Here is a 13,916-nt window from a genome sequence, read left to right on the forward strand (position 1 = left end):
GATAATTCGAATGTTGGTACGCTTGAAGCTGTCCCAGAGCTCCTTACACTATCTTCATGTTTTTGGATTCTTTTTTCATTTTGCTTTTCCGGTTGGGTGTTTTTTGCTTCTTCGTATTTCAAATCTTTGACATGATTCTTGTGATCCTCTAGTCTGCTGTTGGAACTCTGCATGATATCCTTTATTTCAGTCAGTGTATGCTTAATTTCTAGTTGGTCCTTTTTCATAACCTCTAGGGTCTCACTAGATTTCTTGAGGGTCTCACTACATTTATCGGCGGTCTCTCCAGACTTTTTGAGGGTCTTAATAAATTTATCGGTGGTTTCTAGAAAGTTCTTGAAAAACCTTAAAAGTGTGGTTTTGAACTCTATATCCAGTAGTTTGCTTTCCTCCATTTCTGTCATTTGTGTCCTGTTTCTTTGTCTCCGCATTTTTTATGCTTCCCTGTGTTGATAGAGTGGCTTTCTGTGCTAGGTGTCCTATAGGGCCCAGTGGCTCAGCCTCCCCAATTACCCGAGGTGGACACTCTTGGTGCACCCCTTTGTTGGCTGTGTGCACAGTCTTGTTGTAGTTAAGCCTTGATTGTTGTAGGTATCACTGGGAGGAATTGACCTCCGGGCCAATTGGCTGTGAGAATGAGCTGTGTCTGCAGTGGGAGAACTTCTGTGCTGGAGACACCCCTCCGGGGCAAGACTTGCTTCAGTGGGGCTTTGGTGCTCACTGAGTCTGCCCCCTGAGTGTGTCCTTTATGGATCCGAGGAGCTGCAATCTGGATGGTCCCACTCTGACCACTGGGCACACTGGCTCCTGAATCTCTAAGGAGGTGCTAATCTAGCCTCTGCCTGAGGCTACCCAGCAGGAGCTCAGCTGTGAAGCAATGCGAGTTGCCTTGGGGCCTTGGGCCAGCTGCAGTTTGTTAGGTAATTTTCAGATTGCAAAGTGCCAGGCCTTTCATATGCAAAAGCTGGTGCACACAGCTTGGGCAGGGCGAGGTTCCAGGGGATTAATAGGGTGGAGCAAGCAGCTATGACTGCCCTCAGAGGCCCTGCTTCTCAGTGTCCCGGCAATCGCTGCAAGCACCTTCGAGCGAAAGCTGCCCTTGAGTTCCGACCAATGCCAGACAGTCCAATTTCTCCCGTATGAGTCTGGGTCCAAGTTCTGTGTTGTTGGGAATTTTTGATTACTGATTCAATATCTTTATAAGTTTTAGGTCTATTCAAATTGGTTATTTCTTTGTGATTTAGTCTTGGTAGGTATTGTGCTTCTAGTGGTTTATCTGTTTCATCTAGGTTATCCTATTTGTTGGTCTACTGTTATTTATAGTACACTTTTATAATCCTTTTTATTTCTGATTTTAATAATTTGAGTCTTTTTTTCTAAGTCCATTTAGGAAAAGTTATAACAACTTTGTTGATGTTTTTGAAGCAACTTTTGGTTATATTGATTGTATTTTTCTATTTTCTATATCTCTGCTCTCAACTTTATTATTTTCTTTCTATCTAGCTTTGGGTTTAGCTTGTTTAGTTTTTTCTAGTTCCTTAAGTTGTCCAGTTAGATTATTTGAGAGCTTTCATGTTTTTTAATGTAAGCATTTGTAGTTATAAATTTTCCCTCTGTCTATAAGTTTTAGTATGTTGTGTTTCCATTTTCATTTCTAATTTCCATTTTGTAGTTATGCTCTGCATGTTAGCTGTAGGAGCCCTTTAGACAAAATTATTCTTTACTAGTGGGATCTTAATGTTCAGAGCAGATGTACTTCTTATAAAATCAGGTAGCAGTTTGTATTCTTCTTTGTTATGAAAGACTAGAGGTCCAGTGCACAAAATTCGTGCACGGGTAGAGTCCGTAGCGGCTGCAGGCCACCGGCTGGGGCCTCCCTTCCCCAGCTGCTGGCCAGGACCTTCCTTCATTCTGCGCCGACCCCTGGTGGTCAGTGCACGTCATAGCGAGAGATCGAACTCCAGGTCGGTCAAACTCCCGAGGGAACACTTTGCATATTAGGCTTTTATATATAGATTGGAGGCCTGGTGCATGAAAATTTGTGTACTCGGGGGCGGGGTTCCCTCAGCCCAGCCTGCGCCCTCTCACAGTCCAGGAGCCCTCAGGGGATGTCTAAGCTGCAGTCTGGTCTCCCTCTGTGGGAGGTGACCGGCAGATTGGGGGACGGCACCGGTTGGTGAGTGGCTGGCCCACTGCTGGTTGCTGCTGATCACCAGCCCCGCCCCCCGCCGACTGGTAGTTCTTCTGTTTGGTCAATTTGTGTATTAGGCTTTTATTATATAGGATTATTTGAAGTAACTGGGAATGCTGGTCATTCACATATTATGTAACTTTAGGAAAAGATTTTGGATCTTTGGCTTAGAACAGTGATGGCAAACCTTTTGAGCTCAGTGTGTCAGCAATTTGAAAAACCGTAACTTAACTCTGGTGCTGTGTCACATGTAGAAATTTTTTGATATTTGCAACCATAGTAAAACAAAGACTTATATTTTTGATATTTATTTTATATATTTAAATGCCATTTAACAAAGAAAAATCAACCAAAAAAATGAGTTCGCGTGTCACCTCTGACACGCGTGTCATAGGTTCGCCATCACTGGCTTAGAACAAGCTACATCCTGTCTGAGGATTGACTATTAAAATGCAAAGTACAGTGTTTGCTCCTCTATAGTTGTCTTCTTTTTGGGATGCTTAGTTTGCTTAAATAATAAAGCCTCTTAACCTAGATTCTCAATTTGTTTTCCTTTGTGTAGAACTTTTTGATAATATGATTTTATCTCTATTGTGTTCCATTGCTTGCTTGCTTGCTTATTTATTTATTTATTTATTTATTTATTGCTCCTATGCTGAGTTCAGGCTATCTTTTTGTTAATTCTCACCTGAGGATATTTTTTTCCATTTATTTAGAGAGAGAGAGAGTGGAAGGGAGAGGGAGAGACAGAGAGAGAGACACATCGATTGGTTGCCTCCTGCACATGCACTGACTGGCCGGGGATCAAACCTGCAACCCAGGTACGTGCCCTTGATTGGAACTGAACCTGCGACCTTCAGTTCATAGGGGCCCACACTCTAAGCACTGAGCAAACTGGCTCGGGCCAGGCTATCTTTTGAATACAGTTTATCATCAGAAAGCAATAGAAACAGCTCAGTCTCTGGAACCAGATTGACTGGGTTTGATCTTGATCTGTCTCTTCCTATAGTGAATCTCAGCTTCTGAAAAATGGGAATAATAATATCTCAAGGACTTCTGTGACAGTTCAGTGAGTTAAAACATAATTAAATGCTTAGAGTACGGACATAGTAAGTTCAATAAATATTTGTTGTAAAATTTTAAAAAGTGTAGTATATAATGGTTATCTTTCTTGGATTATAGAGAAGGCCTTTTCTGACTCTGCTAAATATAATAGCATCTCCTGTTAACGCCTCATTCCTTATGCTGCTACATTTTTCTACTTGGCACTTATTATTTGATATTATATGTTTGTTAGTTTGTTTTCCCCTACTGAATTATAACTGTGAGGGCAAGAACTTTTTTTTATTCAAAGCTGTATTCATTTTGGTGCATAAAACAGTGTCTGATTTATAATATTCAACAAATATTTGGTTAAATGATGACTACATTAAGGTGCATGAGGGCAAAAAAAGGTTTTTTAGGTGATATCTGTTTGATTTTTAAAAAACATTTTTATTGATTTCAGAGAGGGAGAGGGAGAGAGAGAGAGAGAGATAGAAACATGATAGATGAGAGAATCATTGATCAGCTGCCTCCTGCACACCCCCTACTGGGGATTGAACCCGCAACTGGGCATGTGTCCTTGACTGGAATCAAGCCTGGGACCCTTCAGTCTACAGGCTGATGCTCTATCCATTGAGCCAAACAGGCTAGGGCTGTTTGATTGTTTTAATGAGTTAACTGCTTTTTATGAGGGGGAGCATATTTTACGTTGGCAGTGCCTCATGGAACTTTTGTTGCCAAAGGCATCTAAAATCTTATGCTTCCTGCCCTAGCCGGTTTGGCTCAGTGGATAGGGTGTCGGCCTGCGCACTGAAAGTCTTGGGTTCGATTCTGGTCAAGGGCATAAGTCCAGGTTGTGGGCTCGATCCCCAGTAGGGGGGTGTGCAGGAGGCAGCCTATCAGTGATTCTCGCTCATCATTGATGTTTCTATCTATCTCTCCCTCTCTATTCCTCTCTGAAATAAATTAAAATATATTAAAAAAATAAAATAAAATCTTATGCTTCCTTTTGTTAAGCTATATGTGAAACGGAGCCTGAACAGCCTGTTCGACATTATCCATTATGGGTGAAGGTAGAAGGTGAAGTAGATCCAGAACCAGTTTATATCCCGACACCTTCTGTCATTGAGCCTACGAAGCCATTGTTGTTGCCTCAGCCAGAAGTTTCATCTACTACTGTGAAGGGCAAACTGCTCACTGGAATTAAACCTGCACGGACATATACTCCCAAACCTAATCCTGTGGTAAGTCTGGAGTTTAATCTTTTATTGCAAGTTGCAAAAATCATTTGTAAAGATGATGGGTTTCAACCAATTTTTAAAAATTCTTTTCCTTTTCATTTTATTTTCCCCCCATTTCCATTTATCCCCTCCCTATACCTTCCTTGACTTCCCCCCATACCCTCCGCAATCACTACACTGTTGTCTGTGTCTGTGAGTTCTTTCTCTCTTTTCTTTTTTGCTCAATCCCTAAACCAAATTTTCGGTTTATATTCTGTGAATCATTTTGCCTTCAGGTAATTTGCCTGTAAGCCATCTCCTTTCTGATTTAATTAGTTTAGTGGCTGGCACTTAAAAAATGTCATAAAAGAGGTTACTAGTAGTAATTCTTAAATATAGCCAAATATCTTCTTTAGGAAGATTGTATAAAGATGGGCTTTTTAAAAGCCTTACTTGCAAAAGTCTGTTTAACATATCTTATTCCTGTAGTGTAGTATATTGAGTAATTGAAATGTAGTACATGTTATTGCTAGAAAACCATTAAGAAAAAACTTTAAAAAGTAAAATTTTCTTAAAGCAAATTTCTTTATATATAGCAATAACAGTAAAAGTTCAAGAGTTCAAATAAAAGTGGTTGTAATATGATTATGTGAAAACCGACAGTTAAAAGAGCTCATAAGCACTTTTGATTACTAAATCCATTTCACTCTTCCCAGTCCATTAAATTGAAGAAAGATCTTTTAGTGCAGTGCCCTTCAGTGGGTCTCTGTATTAGTGCTGATCCAGAACTGTTACCCGTCTGTGATGAAATAAGTACATATAGAAAATAAGAGTAAATATTTAGAAACTTTAATAGCAAGTTGATAGACATTTTATATCTATTAAATCTAATACTGCAAAACTTGTGCTTATATTTTGGCCTTTGTTTTTCTAATAATCTATTTTGTATTTTTCTAGTAATTACTTTTGTATTTTACAAAAGTATTAGTCTATGTTAGACTATTAATTAAGAAATGTACTTTACCACAGATCATTTGAGAAACACTGATATGATCTGAAATTTCTTTTTTTTCCCTTTATTAAGGTATTACAAATGTGTCCTTAAGAAAAAAAAATTTTAAATATATTTTTATTGATTTCAGAGAGGAAAGGGGAGGGAGAAAGAGATAGAAACATCAATGATGAGAGAGAATAACTGATTGGCTGCCTCCTGCACTCCCCCCACTTGGAGATCCAGCCTGCAAACCAGGCATGTGTCCTGACCAGGAATTGAACTGTGACCTCCTGGTTCATAAATCGACACTCAATCCCTGAGCCACGCCAGCCAGACTGATCTGAAATTTCTTGATAGAGAATTCATTCCTTTTTGATTGCCCCAAGATTTGGCACATATGAACTATATTTATACTATTTAACTTTAAAGTTTTCATTTAAAAATTTCAAGTGTTGTAATAAGAAAAATTAAACATCCTTTGCCTTTTGAAGTATAGGCGACTTCCCCCTCCTCCCCCCAATATTTGGAATATTTTATTGTATGAAACTTACAGATTCGGGAAGAGGACAAGGATCCAGTCTACTTGTACTTTGAAAGTATGATGACTTGTGCCCGAGTTCGAGTATATGAACGAAAAAAAGAGGAACAGAGACAGCCGTCACCATCCCCATCCCCATCGTTTCTGCAGCTCAGCTCATGTCATTCTAGTCCTGAGAACCGTAGTGCAAAGGTGAGTTACTTACTGCATACTTTTCTCTTTTTAACTTTCAACTCCCTGTTGCTGGTATTAGAATTTGTATTACTACCAGAATAATTTGGAGTAATTCTTGTGAGGCAGAGAAGGCTTACTTTATGTGTATATCAATATATCTGTTCCTCTGCAAACCTATTCTAGAGAACAGTTTCTTATGGTTGATAAAAATATTACGCTTTTTAATGCTAGAAAATTTTTTAAAAGTTTAAACATTTCTAGTTTAAATTAAATTATCTGTAATTATTAGAATTTGCATCTTTCCACATTGGTGAAATTTCTAAATAACTGAAACTTGGTCCCATTAAACAGCAAATATTTTTTCTTCTTTAGTAGAATACACTATAAAATACAATGTAAATTCTTTTCTTGGTGACTCAGTCATTATCAAGGATATTACAGAGCAAGTCTGTGTTTTTACCAGGGGCTACGTAATATGATAGTAATGCAGCTGTGTATATAGATATGAAGCTGTTGTTATTTTAATCTTTCTACTGTTTCAGGGCTGCTTTTGGAAGATTTAATGCTTATATCTCAGTCTGTATTGACACTAAATATAAGTATTTAAGTATTTCTGTGTTATTTCTTCTTTAGGAGCCTGATGCTGAACAGCAACCCTCGAAACCAATTACCTGTGACCTCGAGGATGATTCTGATAAATCACAAGGTCAGCATAAAAGCTAGATCTTAATCATTTGATAGTAATTATATAGGTGTGGGTTATAATAAAAATGATGGGGCCCTAGCTGGTTTGGCTCAGTGGATAGAGTATCGGCCTGCGGACTGAAGGGTCCCAGGTTTGATTCCGGCCAAGGGCACATACCCGGGTTGCAGGCTCGATCCCCAGTGTGGGGCATGCAGTAGGCAGCCCATCCATGATTCTCTCTCATCATTGATGTTTCTATCTCTCTCTCCCTCTCCCTTTCTCTCTGAAATCAATAAAAATTTATTTTAAAAAAATGATGGGAAACTAATATTACCAATCCAGAATATGTTGACCTACTCTGTTTTTAGCTTCTGCTAAAAATAGAGTTGATATATAAGTTTTTCCCTGTTATTTGGTCTCTGTATCACTCCTGTTCTAAGAAATAAAATTCATTTATTGCTGTGGTATGTTGTTGCAAGAGACATTTAGGATTGAAGTCAGTGATTTTCTTTTTAATTTTATTTTTCAATTACAGTTTACATTTAATACTTTAATATTATTTTGTATGATTTAGGTGTACAGCATAGTGGTCAGACGATCATAAACTTTACAAAATGTTTCCCTCGATATTTCTAGTACCTACCTGGCACCATACATAGTTATTACAATACTAGAGGTCCGGTGCACAAAAATTTGTGCACTGGGAGGGGGGTCCCTCAGCCCAGCCTGTGCCCTCTTGCAGTCTGGGACCCCTCAGGGGATGACCACCTGCTAGCTTAGGCCTGCTCCCCGGGGGATTGGGCCTAAGCTGGCAATCAGACATCCCTCTGGCAGCCCGGCAGCCCTCGGGGGATGTCCACTTGCCAGCGGGGAGCAGACCTAAGCTGCAGTCGGACATCCTTAGTGCTGCTGAGGAGGCAGGAGAGGCTCCCACCACCACCGCTGTACTGGCAGCCATCAGCCTGGCTTGTGGCTGAGCAGAGCTCCCCTATGTGGGAGCGCACTGACCACTCGAGGGCAGCTCCTGCATTGAGCATCTGCCCCCAGGTGGTCAGTGTGTGTCATAGTGACCAGTCATTCCCAGTCTTTCTGCTGTTAGGGTCAGTTTGCATATTACCCTTTTACTATATAGGATAGAGGCCTCGTGCGTGGGTGGGGGCCGGCTGGTTTGCCCTGAAGGGTGTGCTGGATCAGGGTGGGGGTCCCGCTGGGGTGCCTGGCCAGCCTGGGTGAGGGGCTGATGGCTGTTTGCAGCTGGTCACACCCCCTTCAGGGTGGGGGTCCTCACTGGGGTGCCTGGCCAGTCTGGATGAGGGGCTAATGGCTATTTTCAGGCTGGCCACACCCCCTTTAGGGTGGGGGTCCCCAATGGGATGCCTGGCCAGTTTGGGTGAGGGGCTGAGGGCCGTTTTCAGGTTGACTGGCGACTGAAGCTCCCAGCCTCTCCTATTTTTCTTTTTTTTTTTAATTCTGGGATTTATTTACCTTCTATAATTGAAACTTTGTTGCTGTCACTGGCGCTCCCAGCTCTGAGGCCACGGCTGGCTGAAAGCAGGTATCTGGGGTTTGTTTGGCTTCTATAATTGAAACTTTGTTGCCGTCCTGTTCCCTCCAGCTCTGAGGCTGCGGCTGGCTGAAAGCAGGTACCTGGAGTTTGTTTAGCTTCTATAATTGAAACTTTGTTGCTTTCGGAGCTCAGAGCCAGGCTGCGGCAGGCAGGGAACCTTGGCTTCCTCCATCACTGGAGCAAGCAAGCCTCCTGCTCGCTTCAGCTGCGTGGCTGCCGGCCGCCATCTTTGTTGGCAGTTAATATGCATATCTCACTGATTAGCCAATGGGAAGCATAGTGGAGGTACGGTTAATTACGCTTTTTGTCTTTTACTAGATAGGATTATTGACTATACTAGAGACCCAATGCACGAAGATTTGTGCAAGAATGGGCCTTCCTTTCCCTGGCTGCCGGCACCGCCTTCTCTCTGGCCGGAGCCGCCTTTCTGCCTTCCCACGCTGCCCAGAGGCCTGGAGCGGCTGGGGTGGTGCAGAATGCCTGCATACCACTCAACCCCTGGCCTCTCGGTGCCTGTGTATGCAAATTAACCCACCAGCTTTGTTGGGTTAATTTGCATACTCACTCTGGATTGGCTGGTGGGTGTCTTGAAGGTACGGTCAATTTGCATCTTTCTCTTTTATTAGTGTAGATTTCCTATGCTGTACTTTACATCCCTGTGACTGTTTTGTGACTACCAATTCATACTTCTTAATAATCCCTCACCATTTTCAGCCAATTCCCCAAGCTCCCTCTCCCCCTCTTCTCTGCCATCAGTCTGTTCTCTGTATCTATGAGTCCATTTCACTTTTGTTTGCTCTTTCATTTTGTTCTTTAGATTCCACATATAAGTGAAATCATATGGTGTTTATCTTTCTCTGACTGACATATTTCACTTAGCATAATTACCTTCTAGGTCCATCCATGCTGTTGCAAATGGTAAGATTTCATTTTTTTTAAAATATATTTTATTGATTTTTTACAGCGAGGAAGGGAGAGGGATAGTTAGAAACATCGATGAGAGAGGAACATCGATCAGCTGCCTCCTGCACACCCCCACTGGGGATACGCCCGCAACCAAAGTACATGCCCTTGACTGGAATCGAACCCGGTCCCTTTGGTCCGCAGGCCGACGCTCTATCCACTGAGCCAAACCGGTCAGGGCAGATTTCATTCTTTTTAAAAGGTTGAGTAATATTCCACTGTAGATATATGTGTACCATAGCTTTTTTTATTTTTGTTAATCTTCACCCAAGGATATTTTTCTATTAAATTTTAGGGAGAGTGGACGAGAGATGGAAAGACAGAGAGGAGCATTGATGTGAAAAAAACACATCGATTGGTTGCCTCCTGCATGAGCCCTGACCAGGGCCTGCGTTGGGGAGGAGCCTGCAACCAAGGTACATGCTCTTGACTGGAATCGAACCTGGGACCCTTTGCTTCCCAGGCTGACACTCTAGCCGCTAAGCGAAACTGGCTAGGGCTACCATACTTTTTTATCCACTCATCTACTTGGGCTGATTTCAAATCTTGGCTATTGTAAATAATGCTGCAATGAACATAGTGGTGTGCATTTTCTTTCTAATTAGTGTTTTGGGTTTCTTTGGATATGTGCCCAAAAGTAGAATTGCTGGTCATAAGGTAGTTCCATTTTTAATTTTTTTGAGGAACCTCCATCCTGTTTTCCACAGTAGCTGCACCAATCTGTATTCCCACCAACAGTGCGCAAGAGTACCCTTTTTCAACATCCTTGACAACACTTGTTTGTCGATTTATTGGTAGTAAACATTCTGACAGGTGTGAGGTGATATCTCATTGTGCTTTTACTTTGCATTTCTATGACAATTAGTGACATTGAGCATCTTTTCATATGTCTGTTGGCCATCTGTATGTCCCCTGGAGAAATGTCTATTTAGGTTCTCTGTGCATATTTTAATTGGGTTCTTTTGTTTGTTTTTCTTTTGGTGTTGACTTGTATGTTCCTTGTATGCAGGTTGGGGCAAAAGTAGGTTTACAGTTGTGAATATGTGAAACACAGTTTATTCTTGTATTATTAATTATTATTATTATTTTAAAATACATTTTATTGATTCTTTTTACAGAGAGGAAGGGAGAGGGATAGAGAATTAGAAACATTGATGAGAGAGAAACATCGATCAGCTGCCTCCTGCACACCCCTACTGGGGATGTGCCCGCAACCCAGATACATGCCCTTGACCGTTATCAAACCTGGGACCTTTCAGTCCTCAGGCCGACGCTCTATCCACTGAGCCAAACTGGTTAGGGCTCTTGTATTATTATTTATTAGTTATTATTTTTTTTATCCATGAGCATGGTGTATGTTTCCTTTTATTAGTATCTTCAATTTATTTTTTTATTGTCTTATAATTTTCTGGATACAGCTCTTTTACTTCTTTGGTTAAATTTATTCCTATGCAATTTTTTTTTCTTTATTGAAGGTAGTTGTATATGGGATTGTTTTCTTAGTTTCCCTTTCTGATAGTCCATTAATGGTGTATAAAAATATATCTGATTTCTGAGTATTTTTTGTTGTATCCTGCTACTTTACTGAATTTATCAGTTCTAGTAGTTTTTTGGTGGAATCCTTAGGGCTCCTTATATGCAGTATCATGTCATCTGCACATAATGACAGTTTTACTTTTTTCCAATTTGAATGCCTTTTATTTTTTGTGTAATTGCTGTGGCTAGGACTTCTAGTACCATGTTGAATAAGAGTGGTGAAAGTAGACATCCCTGTCTTGTTAGTAATTTTTTAAAAATATATATTTTTTTATTGATTTCAGAGAGGGAGCGAGAGGGAGAGGGTAAAAGAGATAGAAACATCCATGATGAGAGATAATCATTGATCGGCTGCCTCCTGCATGCCCCACACTGGGGATCGAGCCTGCAACCCACACATATGCCCTGACTGGATTGAACTGTGGCCTCCTGGTTTATAGATCGATGCTCAACTACTGAGCCATGCCGGCTAGGCTGTGATTTTCTCTGGCAGAGGGAGAAAGGAAGGATATACCTAGCAGAGGCTACTGCCAAATTTGGTAAGAGATGATGTCTAGGGAGTTAACTGTTTGTTTTTGGTTTTGCTTCCTAAGACTTCAGACACTAAAGCAGCAGTGGTTTCCAACTTTTTTTTTTTTTTTTAGAAAGCATAATACAAAAAGTGAAAATGTTTTTGTAGTACTCTAAGGTAAGTAGAGGAGCCTGCTATGGTGGAGAGATCCTGCCTGAGAGCACGACTAGTATGAAGGCTGACAGAATCTTATATTCTGACATACCTGTAACTGTAGAACTTTGGTTGAGAGGCTCAGCTGTAGAAATCTTGGTGTCTAGTTAAGTAGACATCTAGTTAACATATAAAACATGGTGAATTGAGTGATCTGCATATGATGTAGAAGTGGAGCAATCACATCTAGATGTACAAACGTATTTCAGAAGTAGAAAACAAAAAGTGATTCAGAACTATTTGCAGTAGAAACTAGAGATAGAGTGCACTTTATGTGTGTGTGTGTTTTTAAACCAGAACACTGTTTTGCTGTTTTTTGGTATTGATTGCCTATCACATGTTACAAAGCATCTGGCAAGTATCTTTGCTTTGCCTATATGGATAGCAGAACATTAAACTATCGATCTATATATATTAAAGCCAAGTGACTGGAACGACCAGTCCCTATGATGCGCACTGGGGCGGCCAACCAGCCTGATCATCATCCCCCAATCTCCTGGGACCCCTTCCCCCTGCCAGCCCAGCCCCTGATCCCCCACCTTCACCCCCACCACTGGCCCTGCCCGAGTGGCCTCCAGACCCCACCTATGCACAAATTCATGCACCGGGCCTTTAGTACCGAATAAGCTTTAACCTTGCTTATAGGTCATTTGTTAGAAAGGTAATACTTTTTCATGTAATAGGTATGGGTTTTTAGAACAGTCTTAAGTAGGACTATTTCCTTTTTATTAGAAAGCCTAGTTAGCAGGAGAGTGAGGACTATTATAATCTGATTTTCTGCCATCTTTTTCCTGGAAAATTCCCAAGTTATGAGTGTTATATTACCACTGAAAATACATGGGAATGGGACATTGGGCAACTGTTGAATTTCTATACCCCTGGTACTTTTCTGAGAACTTAGAGAAAGTAAAAATCTTTCAAAGTTGAGTGTAAATTGCTTTGATGCACAAATATCTTTCAATTTCTTATCAGAAAAGAGCTGGAAGTCTTCCTGTAATGAAGGGGAATCCTCTTCTACCTCCTATGTGCATCAGAGGTCACCTGGTGGTCCCACCAAACTGATAGAAATCATCTCAGACTGCAACTGGGAGGAGGATCGGAACAAGATATTGAGCATCTTATCCCAGCACATCAATAGCAACATGCCACAATCACTTAAGGTGGGCAGCTTCATCATTGAGTTGGCTTCTCAGCGAAAGAGCCGGGGTGAGAAGAGCCCCCCTGTTTATTCTTCTCGTGTGAAAATCTCTATGCCATCATGTCAAGACCAAGATGATATGGCTGAGAAATCTGGATCAGAGACTCCTGATGGTCCATTATCCCCTGGGAAAATGGATGATATCTCTCCTGTGCAGACAGATGCCCTGGATTCAGTGAGGGAGAGATTACATGGAGGCAAAGGTCTGCCCTTTTATGCAGGGCTTTCTCCTGCAGGGAAACTTGTGGCCTATAAACGTAAACCCAGTTCAAGCACATCTGGGCTTATCCAGGTGAGAATTATCTTTAATCTGGGTGTAGCACTTTTTTGGATTTAGGTAACATCTTTATTTTTCAGAGCCCTCTGGGGGCCTTATGTAACTTGTTTTCACACTGCCTGGGAACTGAGTGACAAAATCATTATCTCTTTTTGTAATAGGTCTAGGTTAGAAGCATACATAGAGTGAATTTTTGTCGCACTTATAAACAAATGTAGACCCTCGTCTCCTCAGAAAGTTGCTCCTCTTAAACTTTATTATCTGGTTCTAGTGATACTTTGGCAACCAAGCAAGGATAGTAAGGGATTCAGTTTAGTTCTTGAGATTGTTATTAGAAGAAAGCTTTCAAAATAAAATGAGATCAAATTGATTTTAAAGTAGGCAGTATGTGTTTGGAAACTTGGAGAAAACTTAAGTAAGGTGTTATTCAAATCATACAAGTTTTTTAAATGAGCCACAATTTGCTTGCTTAAGTACTTTTTAAAAATATAATTCATAGGGTTTTTGTCAGTATAATCATTGTTGTAGAACAAATATCTCTATCCTTACTGTTCAGTAATTCAGGCAGATTATATTAGTAAAATTACTCTGGCATGTAGAAAAGCCTTTGGAAAGAGAAGTTCTGAATTAAAATTTAGTCATAGTCAAAAAGGTTTTCTCCTCTTGCTCAGAGACATTAAGTGCACTTTTATATCAGCATAGCAAATGTGTAGAAGTGTCTGACATTGTTGCTAAGGTTACTTGACTGTATTAGCTTGACCACTTCTCTGGGCTAAGGACTATTCCAATAACAATATGGATGATC

At 40.7% G+C, this 13,916-nt stretch overlaps 1 protein-coding gene across 9 annotated transcripts in view; it reads left to right on the forward strand.

The window, feature by feature from the left end:
* MGA (MGA, MAX dimerization protein) overlaps positions 1 to 13,916 on the forward strand; it is a 100,324-nt gene that overhangs the window by 56,918 nt on the left and 29,490 nt on the right. For 7 of the 9 annotated variants that reach the window (XM_014459459.2, XM_023757493.1, XM_023757495.1 and 4 more), the window contains 4 exons: positions 4,253 to 4,479; positions 6,003 to 6,179; positions 6,795 to 6,867; positions 12,609 to 13,126. In XM_014459459.2, the coding sequence (XP_014314945.1) occupies positions 4,253 to 4,479; positions 6,003 to 6,179; positions 6,795 to 6,867; positions 12,609 to 13,126 (995 nt within the window). The remainder of the gene's footprint in view (positions 1 to 4,252; positions 4,480 to 6,002; positions 6,180 to 6,794; positions 6,868 to 12,608; positions 13,127 to 13,916) is intronic. The other 2 variants (XM_023757494.1, XM_023757496.1) reach the window with 1 other exon arrangement.

Source organism: Myotis lucifugus, unplaced genomic scaffold (assembly GCF_000147115.1).
Source record: "Myotis lucifugus unplaced genomic scaffold, Myoluc2.0 scaffold_109, whole genome shotgun sequence".
NCBI lineage: Eukaryota > Metazoa > Chordata > Mammalia > Chiroptera > Vespertilionidae > Myotis > Myotis lucifugus.